The sequence below is a fragment of the Zootoca vivipara genome, chromosome 3 (genome assembly GCF_965207765.1).
Source record: "Zootoca vivipara chromosome 3, rZooViv2.hap1.1, whole genome shotgun sequence".
Lineage (NCBI taxonomy): Eukaryota > Metazoa > Chordata > Lepidosauria > Squamata > Lacertidae > Zootoca > Zootoca vivipara.
This window is the reverse complement of record NC_142586.1, coordinates 44794218-44815407: the sequence shown is the minus strand read 5'-3', so window position 1 is coordinate 44815407 and position 21190 is coordinate 44794218. Positions and strand designations below refer to the sequence as shown.

Here is a 21190-nt window from a genome sequence, read left to right as displayed (position 1 = left end):
AAGTACATCCCACTGTGTTCAATAGATAAACACTCATACAGGAGTGCAGACTTAGTTGCTTTCTGTTTTCAGGACTAGAGTTGTTAAGGGGTAGTTAAGGGGAGATTCTCTCCCACCACCTGTCATTTATTTCTGGCTGCACTGGCTTACCTGTCAATAAAGTCCCATTGCTCTCAATGGGACACACTTCTGAACAGACATGTCTAGGATTGCTTTTATGCAAGGTGACTCAGAAAGTACTATGTGATTTGGCTCACTTGTGTGATGTTTTTATGTTACAAAAAGGTAAAAGTAGCCAAGATACATATTTGAGCAAGAATACCTAAATTAGGCCAACCCAAGTCATGCGCTTTAGATGAAGAGTGTGAGAGAGACCATATATTTAAACCGCAGTGCTTTCCCCCAAAGAATCTGGGGAACAATAATTTGCGCTTCACAGAGCTACAGTTCCCAGCACCCTTAACAAACTTAAGATTCTTGTGGGAAGCCACGTGCTTTAGATGTGTAGCCAGAGAGAGAGAGAGAGAAACTGGTAATGCAAGAGTCTGGAAGCCAGCATAGAAATCCAATAAAAGCAGCCCTTTCGGTACCACTGTACAGTATTCAATTTAAGGAAGTTGGTGGCATTGTAGCACAATCGATAGATGTGAATCCAGATGAGGGCAACAGTATTTGAGGAGGGCACAGAAGAGGGAAAGTACATTTATAGAGGAGGGAGAGCCTGTGAAAAGCACATTTCCTTCAAGTGACCATAGGGGTCTACCAATGGGGAGCAGGGAACTAACTGTGTGTGGGGGGCACTTTCCCTCCATCTTCCCTCCAGTCAGCCTATGCCCCAAGGTGCACCCAGAGCTCAACACTTGTTTCTGTCTCAACAACATGCTTTTACCATAAGGAATCTGAATAATAACATTTCTGTTAAAATTTGTGGGACAGTGATTTTTTTGCCCACTCCTTTTTTACACCACCTCCCCACTATTTTCCTTCCTTGTGCTGTCTTAGGTATTGGTTCCATCCTGGCTTGCTAATTCTGAATACTTAGAGAATCTAGGTGTGGTAATTATTGTAGATTGCTTGGTCTGGATTGTGTATCCCCAGCCCACAAGCTTGCTAATTGAGAAAGTTCAGGTGCTTGTTTTGTTGCTAATAATGTTGTCATTTCAGTGATTAAAAAGCCACATCCTGGGGCTGCTGATGGAGTGATCACAGTTGCTGGTTACAGCGGTTTACCTGGCACATCTGGTGGGCCAGTGGACTAGCTTATTTCTTGTTACTGCCAATTAAGTAGATTTTTTGCATTGATTCTCTTCTCTCTCCTTTGCTTTGATGGAATTGCTTTGCTCTGTTTTGAAGAGGGTGGGCATGGCCAGGAGAAGGAGTAATAATCAAGTTACCTTCGGTTCTAGTGTAAAACTTCATGAACTTGCAAATGCTCTAGGACAGTGTTTCCCAAACTCAGGTCTCTGGCTGTGTTGGACTACAACTCCTACCATCCCTAGCTAGCAGGACCAGGCATAATGGGAATTGTAGTCCAAAAACAGCTGAAGACCCAAGTTTGGGAAACACTGTACAGGGTTCCTGCTAAGGCAGTGTCTATTCTTGCTAAGTAGATTTATTTATATAGATCATCAAAAATCATTGCTGTCATTTGAATGGGATTGAAGGTTGGCCTGGATGTGGGCTATTTCTGCCCACCAGATGTTGTTGGACAACAGCTCCCATAGTCTATGGGCATTTGCTATTCTGGCGGAGGCTGATGGGCCCAACAACACAGAGAGGAGGCCACAAGTTCTGCAACCCTGATTTACATGGTTGCAGTCTGGGAAGGAAACCCAAGGTTTCCCCAAAGCATTTATTTATTTAGAGCAATTTTACTCCACTCTCAAAGAAACTCCCTAAACAGATTACAATCCCACCCTTGGGCTTGCAATCTAAAGGACAGGACACAATAGGAAAGTAGACTGGGAGAGAATAGGAAGAAAAAGCAAACTGTTATTTATACCCCACCCATCTGGCTGGATTTCTCCTGCCACTCATTCTTACAAAGTTCTTCCAAGGCCCAGCTGGAATGGAAACAGTGCAAGGAGAGGAGAAGTCAGCAGGTTCTAGTCTCTTGGCTTTTGGTACAGCTTCCCACATCTCCCTCTGCTGCAGACTGTCAGTTGATGGAGGGACAGGTGGAGGAAGAGGGGTGCAGGGGGAGCGCGCCACCCCCAGCAGAGCGATCCCGGTGGGGTGCCATCACAGCTGCCTCCCCTGCCTGCCCCTGCGGGCGGCGCGCCACACCCCCAGGATCCGCACCACGCCACACCCCTCCCTGCTCTCTCCCCCCCTGCCAGAGCATGAAGCTCCGCCACTGTTTGGGGGAAGTAGCTTTATGGAGCTGCTATCTTGTTAAGAGCTGATGGAGTGGTCCTGATTTCCTTCTCCTGCCCTGCTGTGACTGGATAGAATGACAATTGCTCAGTGGTGTTACTGGGGAGGAAAAGGCGGATTGGACTGTACAATGACTTACCAATAACTGAATATGACAGAGTCAGAAAACAAGGAGCTGACATTTAAAAATATGTTACCTGTCAGGGATGATCATATGCTTTCACCTTTAGCGGAAAATATGTTGATGGTGCTCTTCTCCCAGTTTGTTTTCTGATGATAGAATGTGATGGAACCCTGGGAACTGTTCATTTAAAAGTAATAACTGAAGGTATTATGTGTAATCTAAAGATAAACTTATTTGGCTTTTCAAGTAATGACAAACAAAACAAACATTTCTTTCTGGAGGACGCTGGAAAGATTTCACTGTATTTTTTGTTGTTGTTTCCAAGTGCATAAAACCTCCTTGGAATGTTATGGGCTACACAGGGTCAATAGGTGGGTACAAAATAAACATTTCTATAATTCTAGGGATCTAGAGGCAAAATTCTGCAAGTTGAGAGGCAAGTGTGGGCAGGGCAATGGATGTGACCTTTGTACAATAGGTTACATTTCAGCCATACAAAAGCCGGTTGGTTTTTTCTACACATCCACAATCTTTTCGTCCTTCAGGCAAGCAAGACACTTGATCACATTTCAAGGACACAGGAAAAGGACTTGAGGAGGGTCCAGAGCAGGATTGGAGATATGCGTCACTTGAGGGGAGAGGCCAGGGAAACATCCTGAGGGTCACAGAGAAGTCTGAGGTTATCCTTAAAATAATTGCCAATGCAAGGGTTACTGATACAACAGGAAAGTGCCTTTTCTGATGTTAGGAATCTCAGGCTGCATACACACCATGTATTCAAAGCATGCCCTCCCCAAGTATCCTGGGAACTGTAGTTTTTCAAAGGATGCTGCTAACTACAGTTCCCACAATTCTTTTTTTGGACAGTGTGTGCCTTCATTGGCATCAGATTATCTTTGGCACCATAGATGCAGTACATTGGACTGCCCATTTATGATCTTAAGGAAGAGTCTGTTTTCTTGAATTACAGGTTTTGCAGTTTTATATTCCCCCATCCCTAACTTTCTCACTAGGGGCACACCAAATGCTGACCCCCTCAAATTACTTCTACAATTGCTCCCTCCACCTCTGCTGCTGTTAGGTACACAATAACAATTGCATTTATATATTCAGAGTCCAAATCTCACATTTATTTTACCAGTTTAAATAAGGGTGCTGAATGTATATTTAGTCAAGCATTACAGCACCCAGGGCTTAAGCAGATTAGAAATGAATAAATCCAATTAAAGACTATGTCTGTGAAATTTGATAGGTCACCAGCATGAATGAACTGTTTGCACAGTAACAATAAAAAACCCCATTAATGATTAGCAACTTACAAGAGGTTTAATCAAGGATCAAATATATAAGATGTAAAATATTTAGATTAAAAAGAGAGAAGATTTTGAATTCATACCAATAAATATAACTGTTTAATGATGTCTGCCTTTCTTTGGATGGTCATATTGCTATTATGTGTCCTTTGCTGGTTACCCATCATCATAAGCTGTAATGGTCCTCTGGGCTTGTCTGCCCAACATCTTGAAGTACAGTATGTAAGAACTAATGGGAATTATTCTTACTATTCACTGGGTTCCACTATTCCTTGCACGCAAACCATGCACTTCCCAGCCACTTCTCAGCTATTTATCAATTTCAAGGAGCTGCAACTTATTTTCCGTTTTCACTTAGGAAGACTTTTAAATGGGAAGAACTGTAGCACATGCAGGAAGTCCCAGGTTCATGCATGGCATCTCCAGGTATGGGGTCTGAAATGGGCATTTCAGTGTACAATCTGCCTAATACAGCAGTGTTTAAGTTTAACGTAATTATGAAGCAAACAGAGCTGCTTACTTTACCTTGAAGTCTTAGGTTGGTTGTATATTGGGTCATGAAAACAAAAGATCCAGCAGCAGCCTCCTGAAACATATTTAAGTTTCTGTGGAGTTAACCCAGTTGAAGTCAATGGGACTGTGAACTGACCTAAATCCTCATGTTTTCATGAGCTTCAATGAAGTTCTATTTGCAGAAATATTAACACAGTAGGTTTCTATGCTGCTTCTTAGCTGAAGCTTCCAAACCAGCTCACATCCTCCATGAAATAAAAAGCGCAATGTAACAATATCATCTCTTGATTCTCTTTGCATCAAGGCCAATGGTGAAATCTCCACTGGAAGGTTTAACTATCAACTGTGATGGGAGCCCAGGTTAGCTCCATGTCAAGTGCTTCCAAAAATCTCATACGGAATGACTAGCCCAAGATCATTTGAGATTCTTATTGTAACAGAATGAGAAATTGAACTTGGATCTTGTGATGCTCAATCCAACAGCACTCGTATTAATGGTCCCCCCTCCCAACATGTAAAAAAGATTGCCTTGAAGATTGAGGTGAAAATGTCTAGTCTGGGAAACAGCTGGGGGTCCCTATTAACTTTGCATGTAGTGGGGGATGCTCTCCTACTGGTGTGTGAGGATTTACATTTCTGTGCTATTAATACAAATAAGAGATGCTGTTTATGCATAAATGCTTGGATATTAAAGTAGAAATGCAAAGGTTGGCTTTGGGAAGATGCATTCTTAAAGGAAAGATGGGAGGTGTTGAAATTGGCTGTTTTATCTCTCATCTAATAGGCTTTCGGTGCATTCTCTGCAGACATGCTGCTAAAGTAATGGGAAATGATGCTATATATATATATATATATATATATATATATATATATATATATATCCAACACGCTAGCTTGCTCAGTGTTAACATTGCAGGATTCAGAGGCACCACCTTCTCCGAAAGATTGAGGGGGCCCGTGTGTGAAGTCTCACAGGGGCCTTCTGAACATTGAGGGGGCCTGGTCCTTTAAATAAATGGGGCAGCACAGTGCCTGGGCCCCCAGGAGCTGGCATCTTTGGCAGGATTGCACCATGTTAAAAGGGTATTATTTCATCTGAAACATTGAATCAAGTTACCCTCTTTATAACTTTGGTACCAATTCAGGGTGATGTTGAGGGGTTTTGTGGTACAAAAAGTTGGTTAACATTTAAATGCCTTTGTGAATTGAGAACAGTCTGAAGTGTCCTTTGGTCTGCTTCATGCACCTTGGTGCCTGCCTATACAAGGAGCCTAGATTGAGAGAGTAGGGTAATGTAATCTGGTTCCAGGAATCTTCTTTATTGTAAGATCTGTGAGGGGGGTGGGGTTGAGATCTGTGAAACTGTTTGGACCCTAACTGAGAGCTAGGAGGCTGTTGTGCAAGGAGATGTGTCAAAAGGAGAAGGAATTGATATTGGTCTATATTTCTGAGCAATTTCAAAAATGTATTTGTAACTACTGTTGTTTTTAGTTTTCTGTACACCACACTATTCTTAGATACTATGTGGTATAGAAATGGTCTAAATAAGTATCTTTTACTTCTGATTTGCTTGGATAGCTCAGTTGGTTACAGCATGGTGCTGATAATGCCAAGGCTGCAAGTTTGATCTCTGTATGGGACAGTTGCATAATCCTGGATTGCAGAGGGGTGGGCTAGATAATCCTCAGGGTCCCTTCCAACTCTACAGTTCTATGGAACCACAGTTGGACTTGCAAATCTCTCTTCTGAAGAAGCTAGGACTGAAATCACTACAGCTTGCAGCATCCCACCTATCTACCCTCTCCCTTTCTATGTGTGTTGTCACATTGTTTATGCCTCTTCCCATGTATATGTAGCTTTATAATTGGCATTTATGTGTTTAAAATTTTCAATTTGTCATGACAGTATTGGCTTTTGTTATTGCCACTTCCTGCCAGGGTTTTTTACTAGCTGAATGGGCAGAGACAGCAAGTTAAATGGTCCTTTATTTGCTTTTGGTGTAAATTCATTCACCAACCTGCAGTGTCTGTGTTTATGGAAAGGCAGTAAAATACACAAAAAGGCGAGGGGGGGGGGACGGGAAACTGCAGTGATTAGTACAATAACTCAGCTTCTCTCCTGAGATCAACCTATTTCTTAAGCACAGTGATTTATTCCTCCTAGAGTCCACAGTTCAGTTTCTCTAACTGGGTGGCTCCAGGGTGAAGGGACTGGAGTTGGCAAAACAAGAGCCTCTTTTTCCAGGTGTAACATTTGCCAGACTGCTGTGCAGAGGACAAGTGGCATTCAGAAATGTTTTGCCCCTCCTGAAGTAGTCGAGTCCATTCTACCACTTCCAAACTCAACTCATTAATTCTGCTGCATGTGAAGCTACAGTCAGGCTATAGAATTTGCTGCTGCAAGAAGTGGTGATGGTTGGTTCCCACTCCTTTAGAAGGGGATTAGACAAATTAATGGAGGATAAGACTATCAATGGCTACTACCACCTCCAGGATCAGAGGCACCATGCCTTTGAATACCAGTCTCTGAGAAAGAGGCCTGTTGGCTTTTGGACTTCCTTAAAGCATCTGGTCGACTACTGTGGGAAAGCAGGATCCTGGATTTTGGTCTGATCCACCAGGGCTTGTCCTATGTTCTTGATGTAGGTTATGAATGTAAGCCAGGCCATTGTACAAAACTTCCATTATGTCCCGACACCCATTCCATTGAAATAAACACCAACGGACACAAGGCAGAAACCTGACAAATGACCAGAAGCATTTGTATATTCAGATTGATTGTACCTCATCTGTCAATCGCTAGACAAGCAAACTTTCCAAACCACCACATTAGTTTATAGTGCTCCATGTATTCCCAGTTATAAATATTTTTGCATGTGCTATAATATAGACTAGCCCTGTCATTTTTATACAGGAGGTCTGGCTTTGCCCAATTCCATTTAATGAGCCACTGTTCTTGGTTTGTTTAAAGTTATGTAATAAATTAACTCTAAACTAATGAGTTATCCATCAAATGTGGATTGTCTATATTGAGACCCACACTGCTGTCATTTTAATATATACAGAGGCCTGCACCAAAAACACTTCAGGTGGATTTACTTGACTAACTCTAGAGCAAAATTTGGAGCAAACTTCAACACTTCTATTATTTTAAGGGATTTCCCCCTCAGGTCTCATGTGTAGATTATAATAAATGAATCCTCTTGTTTGCCCTTTGAAAAGCCTCAGAAATTTGGATATATTCTTAGTGACTGTGTACTCTTTGTCGTCTTAGACCATTTTGTGACTGTGTACATTTCCTTCCAATGGATGGTTTCAATTGTATCTATTTATTGCCTTCATTAATGCTTGATGCTCTTCGTTGTGCCATCTGCATTCAGTACTCCTTATTGACAAATGGAGCACAGGGCATGAAATTTAACTATGCTCGTCACTACATTTGAAGAATGCTCTGAATAAATGGACAGTCTCCACTGCTCATGTGGAGCATTCTCTTGTCCAGAGAAGACTGTTTGATGTGTACCTTTGCTATTCTCTCTTTTATTTATTCCTGAGCTGCTGCCTCCTCTTTCTACTTTTCTTCTGTAGTCTGGAAAGAAACACACATTTGCTACAGGTCTGTCTATTTTATGGGATGATTTCTTACAAAAGGGATCAAGACACTGCATAAAATGAAAGCTATACAAGTTAACCCTAAGTTGTCTTGGATGGTATTAATTTGGCCTTATTCCTTTTATCCAGCGATACAGAATATAAAGGACTACAGCTCTCATTGGATCAAGTTTCAGCAACGAAGCCATCGTTCCCATATGCAAACTCAACACCAACAATCACTGACAACAGAAAAGGAAGCAAGTCACGTCTGCCGAGCACAAAGTCAAAATCTAGGACATCTCCATATCCACAGGTATGAATAACATGATTTTTTCATTATGATGGTTGTGCTTCATATGTTTTAAAGAAGGCCTAACTCAATATAAGGAAGTTTCCTATGTTCCCATGTCTTGGAGAGACCCCATCTGAAGCTCTGGAGATCCATTGCCAGTTGAGTGTAGACAGTATCGAGCTAACTGGATCAACAGGTCTGATTTGGAGCAAGGCAGCTTCCCCTGCAACATATATTCTATGTTCATGTGGGAAATAAATTATCTAACTCTGGGGCCACAACTGAAAATATTTTCTTAGTGTCCCTGTCTGCTAATCTTACTTCGTAATGGGGTGTGTGTGTGTGCGTGCGCGCACACACACACACACACACACACACACACACACACAAAATCTTTAAAATAAATAAACAAATGTGTGGGGTGTGTGTGTTAGTGATTAGGACACATGGAGGAAATTCCATCACATCCTTGCAGCTCTCCTGCAGAAGAGACCGTCTCTACTTAATGGAGGCTGCCTGCATGGTTTTGAACTCTAGTAGACTAAATCATGAGGGGAAAATGAACATATGAGGTACAAGCAGATACCGGTAGTGAGCAGAGAGTATTATGAGGGTCAGTGGGCAGGGCCAGCTCTTCCATTAAGCTGAGTGAGGCGGCTGTCTCAGATGGCAGGTACTAAGTGGTGGTGCAGAGAGTGGAGTTGATGGAGAGGTAGATGTGCTTGGTTTATTATATGAAATAAAAGTGATAGAACACATAAATGCTGCTTCAGACAGTAAAACTTCAATATAAGCAGGCAGCAAATCCAACCATACACACACACATACCTTGATCTAAAGAATGGAAGAATCCCTACCTATTCTCCAGAAGTGAGTATGACAATTTTGCCAGCATGACTCACACTAATAGTAAATTAAGAAAGGCAGAGGAGGGGGAGGAATAGCATACCTGTCCTTAAGAGTGTGTGTGTTCTTTCCTTGTGAACACTGATTGAAGGTCCTCGTTGGAGCTAGGAGAGCTAGCTGACTTTTGGAATCTGGGGGATTTATACCCTTTTGGTCAAGGTGTTCCAACAGAAAAGAGAGGAAGGCCTTTAGATAAGCAATTTCTACAATTTCCAATAGTTCCACTGCCTTTTCCACAGAGTTCCAAGCCCAGCTTCACCAGGTCCATTTTGCAAATTAAGTTCTTGAAAGGAAATCATCCTGGTGGGGTGTGACTGAACTGATTATCTTTTGTCTGCTCACTGTCTTCAAATTATCAGGTGGTGAATAGACTGTATGTACTGGCAACTAAATGTACATGTGCTGACCTTTATGCAAATTTGAAACAAAATAAAAAAATTCCTTCCAGTAGCACCTTGGAGACCAACTAAGTTTGTCATTGGTATGAGCTTCTGTGTGCATGCACACTTCTACAGATACATGCATTCCGTGCATGCACACAAAAGCTCATACCAATGACAAACTTAGTTCGTCTCTAAGGTGCTACTGGAAGGATTTTTTAAAATTTTGTTTCAACTATGGCAGACCAACACGGCTACCTACCTGTAACTAGATTTATACAAAGTGTGAGGAACTCAGGGTGTTTCCTGAATGGCATCAGGGCATGTTTTGAGATAAAACTTGTACCAAGGTCACCAGAGTTCATCATGCCATATTAGAGCTATGTCAATTTTCTTACCTATGCTATGATCTGCAGTAATAAACAACAGAATAAGTACAGATTGACACACACCTATTCACAGTACAGCAGAAATCGACAAGAGGTATTGGTGCTGTGGGTTAAACCACAGAGCCTAGGGCTTGCTGATCAGAAGGTCGGCGGTTCGAATCCCTGCGGCGACGGGGTGAGCTCCTGTTGCTTGGTCCCAGCTCCTGCCAACCTAGCAGTTTGAAAGCACGTCAAAGTGCAAGTAGATAAATAGGGACCGCTACAGCGGGAAGGTAAATGGCGTTTCCGTGTGCTGCTCTGGTTCGCCAGAAGCGGATTTGTCCACATGACCTGGAACCTATACGCTGGCTCCCTCGGCCAATAATGCGAGATGAGCGTGCAATCCCAGAGTCGGTCACGACTGGACCTAATGGTCAGGGGTCCCTTTACCTTTACCTTTATTATTGATAATGATCATCTGAATGTCATCTTTCCTTATAATGACCATATAATGTAAAGTACTCGTTCTATAATGGAAACACTTGGTCAGCATCTGGTTCAACCTTTCAGGGGTTCTTCTGAAATTCATTTTTTAGCGCTGTTGGAGAATTGTGTTTGAGCCCCTGATTGGAATGTTATTTGCAGCTGTTTAACTCCAAACTTATTTACTGTAATAGCCTTGGCTGATGAGTGTCAATGAAATATTGCTAAGCTTTCATGTGATGAATATTGATATCTCCTCCAAAAGCTAACTATCTCATACTGCAGCCTGTTACTTTAATTTAGAAACTTCTGTTTCATTGATTAAAAAGGACTGTGTAAATAATGGGTTGGATCCAATGGTGGCTTTGCAGAACGGGCTTCTGCTTACACGAATTAGGATATCTCTTTTTTGTTTGTTTGTTTTGTTTTTGCCAATCCCCCCATCACTCTCCAAAATATGCTTCCAAAGTCTGGGCAATCAAGTGTAGAAAGGAATAAAATATGACATGGCAGGATAGCTGCAGTACTTGGATGATGTGTGAGGGGGTCAGATTAATGATAACCGAGTATCCACTAAGGCAAAGTTGCCGTAAGATACCACTCAACACATTCAGCCAACAAGACTTCATACCGATAGACCCATACCAATCTTTTCCAACTTTGAAAAATGCAAGGGAAAATCTCCCCCTTTTCTATCTTTAAAAGTAACCCCCAAACGGGCATTGACTCACTAGCAGCAGAGGTTAGTTTAATGGTTGTGCTGTGTTACTTTAATCTAAGCCTTTTGCCATCTGTTCTGCCTATAACAGTGAATGTAAAATGAACATACTTAGGATTTCAGAGTTACATTAGTAAAAAGCAAGATAAAAGTGATTTAAAAGCATGCATATGTTCTTAGCACAGTGCATCTGTGATTCCCCTTCAAGTTTCAGGCACAAATTAAGAAGAAAGTTGCAAATGCCCAGTACTGCAGAAACCTTTGATAGCAAACGAAACCTTATTGAGAAGGTTTCTCTCCCCCCCTCCAATAGAAATAAGAGTCACATAGGTTGTAGCACACATTTGACTTTGGGTGTGAAGCCAGGTCCTCTTGTCCTTGGTCAGACTGGTACTGAGACCTATCAAGGTCTGATAGGAAGGGTTTGTGTGCTGTTGCCCCAAGCCAGCCGGCAAGAATGTGCTAGTGCTTAGCAGCTTAATAAAGTTACAACCGCGGCGCATACTGATGCATGCTTAAGTTCCCCTGAAATCTACCGCATGCATTCTCAGTTTTCTCAGCCTCTCTCCTTAACCTAAGTGTTTTACAGCTTTGTAACTGGTAAGCCGATCTGTTCCCCCGAAGCAGCTTGCGTTGTAAGAGCCTGAAAGTGTAAGCTTTGCAGCTCTTTCAACAAGAAAAGGAGGGAGTGGGGAGCTAGACTCTCGTAAAATGTATTGATTTTCCTATTTTGTCTCTGTATTTATATAAAGCTTAGGTAAAAAGAGACGCCATGAAAGACTTTACCTCCTTTTGGCTGCCGTCCAAAAACCACTTAGAGCCGACTCACATGATCTGCCCTTTCACTGCATGGGGATTTTTTGTAGCCACCTTGCCAGGGTGATATATAAAGAACCTGATATATATGATATAATGCATAACTTAATTTGAGCCAGGGCGCTTAGTTACAGAAGCTGTTCTTAATGCCAGGGATTGACATCATTATTATACAAGATTTATATACTGCTTACTAGAACAAAAGATCTCTAAGCAGCTTATGGAATACAGTCTGTAATATTTATTTTAAAACACCAATAAAAAATAAACATAAAAACAAACGATATATAAAATATAAAATATCACTGGTAATTCTAAAACACTTACGTTTTAAAACTTTATTGAGAAAATCAGGGGTAAAAATACCCCGTAAATAGGACATTGCCGGGGGGGGGGGTAGGCTTCTGCTGGGGAGGGAGCAGAACCTCAGATAACTGAGTACTTTCAAAGCTTTTCAATAATATTTGTGGATCTAGACCCACCCCCAACTACCGGTATGCCCATGACCTGGATATGATATGATATGATTAATATGATTGAATGATTTTTAGCCATGTTGAGTATTTTTGAGCATACCCCTGCCCTGCTTTGTGATAAATGGTCTGGAGGGTAGGACTTGAACCAATGGAGTTGGACTAGATGACCCTTGGGGATCACTTCCAACTCTACAATTCTGTGATTCTATGATTCCAAATGCCATCAAATATCACACATTTGAGACAAAACCTCCAAATCAGGGGCTGAAACATACAAGCGAGTTTCAAACCAGCTATGATTGGGAGCTCCTGGGCTTTAAAGACGAATCTCATTATTGCTGTCTAGAGGAGCTGCTATAGAATAACCTCTTAGAATTTTGAAGTGTCAGGCATAGCTCTAGTGGCTTTAGCCCAAACGTAGCAGAGTTTTCCTGCACAGCGCAGAAGCTAGTTGAGGTGGAAATGACTAGTCGGCTAGATGCAGAATAACTATTTACAGGATTTATTAAAAGAAAATAAAAGCTGCAGAGTTTCTGCATACAAAGCAAAGCAAAATAAATCCTCTCTGTCTCTCTCCAACCATACGCAGCACTCCTACTCCTAACACCCAACAAGAAACAACTGTGCTAGCATTCCTAGATAACAGAGTTCAGTGCTGGTCATTAACCAATCAGAGAGTAGTTTCCAGGCCAGGCAGACCTTGGCTTTCTGCCAAGAGTAAATTGACACTGCCTTGAGTTAATTGTATGAAGCAAGAATCTGTAAGTTTCCCATGAGAATCAATTAACAGAAACTGAACATAGCAAATACAGGACAAAGATAGAGCAGCAGAACACTGGTGGTATAATAAGCCACGAGATTTTAGCAGGAGGTTTTGGGGTATGCACTACCTGGAAAGGAAGCGGTGTGGCCACCAGAGAACCTTTGCACTTGCACACCGTATTGAAAGCAAAATCATGTGTGACTGCCTCAGTGGCTTCACGAGCGCAAATAATCATGAATGCACAATAAAATAACACATCTGGAGGGTGCACTTAGAAGTCTAAGCACCAAGGTGCCAACTTGAATGAAATATTAGGTAAGCCCCACCCTGCATAATCAGTCACACATGCCATTTGAATGACAATGCCCATCAACTTTGGGGGACCCGCCCCCCCACAGAAATTGGCTCCTAAGCTGAGCACCTTTGGTGTAAACAGCAGTCAGGTAGGCTGTGACTTCCAGCAAAAAACTGGCAAAGGGTTTCTGGTTCAGATCAGAGCATGTTCCAGATTGTACCCCATGGCTTTCCCTCAAAATAAATGTGGGTAAAGCACACTTATTTAAACATGAGATCGAGGCTGGTGAAGTACAGCTTGCATTATACTAAAACAGTACGATTATTGCAACTTTTGTGGCTTAAGCAACAGGGCAAAAGCACAATGCAAGCTGTCCCTAATATAAAGCGCTATGGATGCCTCTAGTAATGCCATCCTTGGTCAATGCTCACTCCCCCATCTCTTGTCATTCTGCTGGCATACTGGATGAGCACACTGGATGTCAACTCTTGTTCCAGGAACTGCCAGTCCTTCCCATTGGAAGCTGTCAGTACAACAGGAAGAACTGGGCTGACTGGAGATGGTCAGAAATAGAACATATGAACTCTCTGGTGCTCCTTTACTGCCAGTAGTCCTTTTAGTTCTGGAAAGTGGTGACTGATTTCAGGAGTGACTCCAGGCCAAATAAGCTCTTAGTGTTTGTTCCCAGTTTTATCTTGTAATTTGACTAGACAAGTCATGTTAACAGCTGTAGAAGAGTTGACAGAAGGAAAATGAGAAGAAACCACTTCCAAATATGGTTGGAATTGGTCAAGAGCATGCTTCTATTTTGGCCTCATAATTCTCCCCCTCTCTTCTAATTTCATTTCTTCTTCATGAGAACTTAATTTGGTTTCCTGCCCCCAAATATACCTCCACCACCTTCTTATTTGTTTGTGGAGAGAGGAAATGAAGGTGCATCAAAGCAATTGTTATTTCACACTTTCCAGTGCATTTTACCATCACTCTCCTTAATGCAAAAAGTATTATATTTTGGGAAGTGGGTTTGTTGTGGAACCTCAGCATTATTTACCTGAGTTATTTGTACACCAGAAGCAAATGTTAAAAACAAACAAACAAACAAACAAACAAACAAACAAACAAACAAACTGTAACTTCACAACCTGAATATGTGATTGAATTCCACCAGAAAATAGTGACTGTCTAGAAGTGCCATGAATACTACTGTTGAACTAAGCTGAACTTGTGTCTCAGTAAACCTACATAGAATTGCACTGTGATCATCATACCAGTGATTCCTTTAAAACATCCGCTTAAGACCCTTTTAAGTACATGGCTGTGGATTCTGGGGAAGCAAGTAACTTAGAAACAAGTGTTTGCAGGTGAGAAGGGGGAAATAACTGCCCAAACATAGTTTTCTGGCCTCTATAAGCACTTGGGAGTCTTCATTTGCCACTTTTAAACCTGAGAGCCAGCAAATAAGTATTAAGGGTGGAGATCAAACTAAGAAGGAAACCTCTTAGCTTGTGGAGTTTAACTGAAACATCATATTGGCACAGTGAGGCCATAAAGCAGAGTGAGTGGGTGTTGTTGTTACAGCAATATCACTAGACACAACAGAGCACTATCGTGAAAAGCTCTTGCATAACATGGGATTATGTGGAGAGGGCTAGAGGTGGCAATGGGTCTGATGCCTCTTCATGGAGTCTTAAAAGGATTTGGGCCTTTGGGATTGTGGCTGAATAGACAATAACAGTCTCATTTGACTTCTATAGCTTTTACATTTATGATTTCAATCAGGGTTTTTCCCCAGCTGGAACTCATTGGAACTCAGTTCCAGCACTTCTCAGTTGGGTATCATTGGTATTATAAGAGAATGAGGGAGGTGCTCCTGATGAGTTCTGGCACCACTTTTTTTTTTTTTTTTGAAAAATAGGCCTAGTTTCAATGCAGAAAGCTTTGTAGTACTATGTAGCAGTGAGAAAACAGGCATTCTGATTGACAGTCCAGTTATGGATGGAACTTGTCTTAGTCCTGCTTCAGTTCCAACTCCTCTGTTTGTGAATTGGGTTCCGAGTTTTCAGTAAATCAAATTGCTTCTTAGACTGTGTCCCACTGTTAATGTCTTCTTTCCCCTTTTTCTTTGTATTGCAGTATTCTGGATTTCATACGGAAAGATCTGAATCGGACCATGAAAGCCAGTGGGGTGGCAGCCCACTGACCGACACCGCCTCTCCGCAATTGATGGATCCCATTGAAAGGCCAAACTCTCAGCATCATGATGTCTCCTGTGCCTATAGACAATACTCAGACCGCAGTGCTCTCTGCTATGGTTTTGCACTTGACCATTCCAGGCTGGCTGATGACAGACACTTCCACACTCAGGCCTGTGAAGGCAGCAGGTGTGAGGCCGGCCGATACTTCCTTGGCACACCGCAGTCTGGGAGGGAAACGTGGTGGGGTTCCCGATCTGGCCTTCCCTTAACCAAATCTTCTCCTGAGAGCAGAGAAGCCTACGAAAACAGCATGCCTCATATAACTTCCATACACCGAATTCACGGTAAGTGCTAAATGTACTGGAAGGCAGGTTGTGGTAGCAACATTGAGCCAGGGTTTGAAAGGCCTGCCTCGAATGTCTCAAGTTGACCATTAAGGACCTTATAATGGAGTTAGGAGATATCTGTGGTCTGTTTGTTGACTAGCACCTTACCTGCAAGTAGGCATGGGGGAGAATTTTGATTTGGGTCACATTTAAAGGTGAATCTATCCAATTTGGACATTCCAAAACAGTGTGAGCACCAAAACACAGCCATCCTTCAAAATTCACACTTGTCCAAGTTTTTGCAATGGAGTTCCCCAACCAACCAGTGGTTACAAAAATGCATATATTAAGGGAAAGTGTGTGTAAAAATGAATATATTTTTAAATTTTGTTTAGATCATTTCTATACCACTTAATATATAAAAATAACTCTAAATGGTGTGCAGAAAACTAAAGCAGCAGCAACAGGCAACTTAAACAACAATCAAAGCTTGCAAAAAATATGGTTCCATAAACGAATATTACATTAATGCAAATTGTGAATAAATACAGACCAAAATCAGTGTCTTCTCCTTCTAATACACCTCCCTCTCAGCCTCCTAGCTGTCACCCAGAGCCCATACCAACCCACTGCTCACCCTCAAATCTCACAAAAAAAGATTCTTTGAAACTAGATATTAGTGAGAATGACAAACAAAATACATTATATTAGGAAAATTAGATTTTACCCATCAATATTAAGAGCACTGGTGTGTGTGTGTGTGTGTGTGTGTGTGTGTGTGTGTGTGTGTGAGAGAGAGAGAGAGAGAGAGAGAGAGAGAGAGAGAGATTTTTAAAAGGACCATTTCAGATAAACCAATCTTGCAGCCAGTCAATTGTTATTATTATGCATTATAATTATTTTAATGTATTTATAGCCCACCTTTCTCCCAACTTGGGATTCAAGGTGGCTTGCAACATTTAAAACATTATAAAATACAATTAATTAAAAATTGATTGAAATACAACAGAAAACATTTAACATCAACAAATTATATGGCTACTTGTAAGTTAGTTCTGCTTGCATAGCAGGACTTCCAAAAGTGTGCCCATGATTGAAGTATCAGCTATGTTTAAAATTAGGGATTTTTTTCTATTAAAAATGAAGTTTTACACTCATTGGCCATATTTGACAAGTGGGGGCATCCCCTGTCAATCATTTAATACCATAATATGGCATCAGGTAGATCTGATCTTTGCAGAAAGCAATGGGATTTGTATTAGGTGCAAAATTTAAATAGTGTTGAATGCAAGTCAATTATAATAATAAAATCCATTACAGAGCTGCCTTCAGATGTCTTCTAAAAGTTGTATAATTCTTTATCTCCTTGACATCTGAAGGGAGGGTGTTCCACAGGGAGGGCACCACCACCAAGATGTCTATAACAAAAGAATGACGAGGAGTCCACTCTAAACTGTGCGTTTTTGGTTGTTCTTTGGCAGCTGTGGCTTTACCTGTTCCACACCTGATGTCAGGCATGTGTGACAGGCGGGCATGGGCACCTAAAAATCACTTTGTGGGAGAAATTGGGCAGCTGATTTGGTAGGCCTAGAGCAGGCTACCTCAACCTTGGCCCTCCAGATGTTTTTGGCCTACAACTCCCATGATCCCTAGCTAGCAGGACCAGTGGTCAGGGATGATGGGAATTGTAGTCTCAAAACATCTGGAGGGCCAAGGTTGAGGAAGCCTGGCCTAGAGTGACCCATGAGCTGCAGGTTCCCCACCACTGCCGTAGAGTCTAAACCAGAAATCTCCAACTTGGTGCAATGTTTTGAACTACAAATCCCACAATCCCTGACCACTGGTCACACTGTCTGGGACTGAAGGTTGCTAGAGCCTAAGTAGATCTAGGTTGGCAAAGGCTGACTTGGACTGTGAGAGGGGAGTTCTGTCAGTTGTGCCCTTCTGCTGATACTTCAGTGTTGTGAACTGGTAACAAGGTCAAAGAAACAGGTGGTGGGTAGCTTAATTTCACCATCTCATGGTTGCAGAAGATTTGTAGTTGTTATAAGAGTTATATTCCCACTGGACGTGCATAAGGTCTGGATGTTCTGCTGTCCTCTGACTCTGTACAGCCCGTTGCTGATTGCTTCTCTCCTTTGTTTCACCCCACTTTCTAGGAAGAGGGCACTGGGATGAAGAAAGCGTTGTCAGTTCCCCAGACCCTGGTTCTGCTAGTGAATCAGGTGACCGATACCACTCTGAGCAGTATCAGGGCAGCCCACACGAGCCCAGCAAAATCGAGACTCTCATAAGAGCGACTCAGCAAATGATTAAGGAAGAGGAAAACAGGCTGCAATTGCGGAAGTCGACTCCCGATCAGCTGGTTTCAATTAATGGAGCAGGGAAAAAGCACTCTGTTTGCTTTGCAAGCTACCACCAGCACCAGCAACAACAACAGTTGAGAGGAGATGCCTGCAGGGTCCCTAGTGTCACCACCACATCTCCCTGCGAACACACACAGCAACAAGATGGGAAGATGATGAGCCCCCATGACAATGACTATGACAACAGCCCCACGGCACTGTCTAGAATAAGCAGCCCCAATTCTGACCGAATTTCTAAATCCAGTTTGATACTGGCTAAGGACTGCCTTCAGTCAGAAGTCTCGCCTCATCAAACTCCAGGGGATAACTCAGCAGAATCCCCAAACTATTACAATTCCCATCGGCAGTACTTTGATAAGCATGCGTACACGCTAACAGGATATGCTCTGGAGCACCTTTACGACAGCGAAACCATCAGGAACTATTCTTTGGGTTGCAATGGGTCACACTTTGATGTGACATCTCACCTACGGATGCAGCAAGATCCAGCACAGGGACATAAGGGGACTTCTGTTATAATAACCAATGGAAGCTGATGGGTGTTTCCCAATCCCCTTTTCATTTCTCTTCTTTTTAAAAAAGTTTGTGCTAGGAAAAATATCTTTGCAGTAGCGACAGCAGGCACACATGTTTTGATACCCTTGCTGTTACTAGCATTTGATAAAACTACAATGCACTAGAGAGAATACTTGTAAGGTACTGGGGAAGTGTTGCTTTATCTAAGTTACTGTTGAAAATGCACTGGTCTCAGTTAAGGTTACAGTAGTCAGTTGAATCACAAAGCTGATGCTACATTGTAGTGGCGGAGATCTATGCTGGGAGCTTCTGGGGTACATCAAGTGAGCAGATTTTTCATTGTGTGGAAATGTATGAGGATGTAGAGGGAGCGACTGAATTTCTAAGCCGCTGGCCACCTGCCACACCCTCAAAAGACAAAAACCGCTATGCACTCTTTCCATGAAAAAGAAAGTGAAATACAGGCCTTAAGGGAAGAAAAAGCAAAGCTATCTGTGCAGTTTCTTGTTTGTACTGGTCCTGCTTCTCCAGTGACTGCAAAGAATGGCTAGATAAAAGTTAGAGGTCCGGTGTGGTTCTTGGATAGGGTATTGGCTATTATATGGGTATTTGACCTGGATGCTGACTTGCTGGACAACAAACACAGACAGGAAGATAACCGCTTGCTGAGGTCATGTGACAAGGGAGAGACAGAAGGGCGACGAGCCATTCTTATCCTGGTTTGGAGTAGTAGAAGAAGTGTAACTGCCAAGGCCACTGACTCCTGGGGCACCAAATCATTTTTTTGAAGTGGCAGGGCCTCCTCAGTGTTTGGAAAGGGCCCCCGTGCAATGTCAGAACGTTGAGTGGTGCTGCGCACGGATCCCTTCAATCTTCTGGAAACTGCATAGTTATACAGGAGAGGAGACTATCAGAATGGTTTTGTGGGAAATGGTTACATTCTGGGAAGGAGTATAGTAGAAGATAGAGCATAGTGGAAGTTAAACAAGAAAAGGAAGAGCATTCAAACATAATTCATTTCCCACAACTTGGCATGCCCTGTCCTCGGTCTAGCAATGACTGAGTTGTGTGTGGAGAGAGAACTTCCTGATTTGCCTAAATAGGCATGGGGAACATTTTGCCCTCCAAATGGTGCTGAACTGCAGCTCGCATAATCACTAGCCAGTGGCCATGCTTCCTGGGGCTAACGGGAGCTGTAGTTCAGCTACACCTGAAGGGCCAAAGGCTCCTCCTACCTGTGCTAAAAATAAATAATAATAGAAGGGATTGTGGAAAAGTCCAACAGAGGTGATGTTAGAGAGGCTGAGGATCAGAAACACAGGTGTGTGAGAAAAACAGAAACACAACTCAGGGTGGGGGTTGGAGAGAGAGAGAGAGAGAGAGAGAGAAGGAGGAGGAGGAGGAGGAGGAGGAGGAGGAGGAGGAGGAGGAGGAGGAGGAAAAATTCAACAAAACTGTGGAGAATGGTTGGCTTGCCCAGTTTCAGAAAATTCTGAAAATGCATCAAAGCTGCATGATGATAAACAGGCCAGTGAAGTGCAACTTTCAGTGGTCCCATAAGAGCTCTTTGGGAATGATTGGGGCTTATGCAGAGGCCCCAATGGTTGCCATGAAAATGTTTTGCTATTGTATAAGTATCAACACAAAGAGAAGTTCATTTTCCGACAACCATTTTTGGCATGCTGGGAAATATAATGCCTCCTCTGTCACATGCTGAGTTAGTTGAGCGAGTAGACTAATCATGAGACCTCATATTGATTCGATGATTCCTAATGTTTAAAATGGTCAACCACAAATTTGCCATGACGTCGGGAAGCTTTGTGAATGACTGCCACCTGGTTTCTGAGGTATCTTCCAGAGAGATTAGTCAATGTTGGCTATTTAATGAGCATTTATCTTGCTTTGCCTGTGGGGAGGTAGGACGGGCACTGCATCAAGGAAGTGTTATCCCTCACTTTCCAGTACATGCTCCTATTAGTTTCCTTATTGGAAAAGGCCTGATCTTTGTGGGGGAGTGTGTTTTGAAAGATGTCCAAATCAGCTTTAAATTTGCAGCGTTTATTTGCCAGGATGTATTTGAATCCCACTCAAAAATTGTGATAGTCTGGAAGTATGCTGGGTCTTTAGCATGTTTAGCTGGGCCCTGGTGTTTCTAAGCCTTTTCTCATAGCCGAAAGTGTGAAATCACTCTGCACTGCAGTAATGATGCTTTGGATTGGACTGTGTTTACGATATTCTGCATCATGCAGTACTCACTGTATATGCTTCTGACTAGCTTTGAAATCCCTGTGACAGGTGCCTAGCCCAGACCCCAGAGCCCCTAAAACGCTCCACATGATAATGTAGTTGAGATTCCTGCATTGCAAGGGAT

The 21190-nt window shown here is 42.4% G+C and overlaps 1 protein-coding gene across 1 annotated transcript in view; it reads left to right on the top strand.

Moving 5' to 3' along the window:
- Positions 1 to 20199, top strand: part of SIM1 (SIM bHLH transcription factor 1) — a 56709-nt gene extending 36510 nt beyond the window's left edge. Inside the window, exons 11-13 of the mRNA XM_088665991.1 lie at positions 8067 to 8232; positions 15550 to 15955; positions 18097 to 20199. Coding sequence (XP_088522117.1) covers positions 8067 to 8232; positions 15550 to 15955; positions 18097 to 18839 — 1315 coding nt within the window. The 3' untranslated portion in view covers positions 18840 to 20199. The remainder of the gene's footprint in view (positions 1 to 8066; positions 8233 to 15549; positions 15956 to 18096) is intronic.
- The last annotated feature ends 991 nt before the right edge of the window (positions 20200 to 21190 follow it).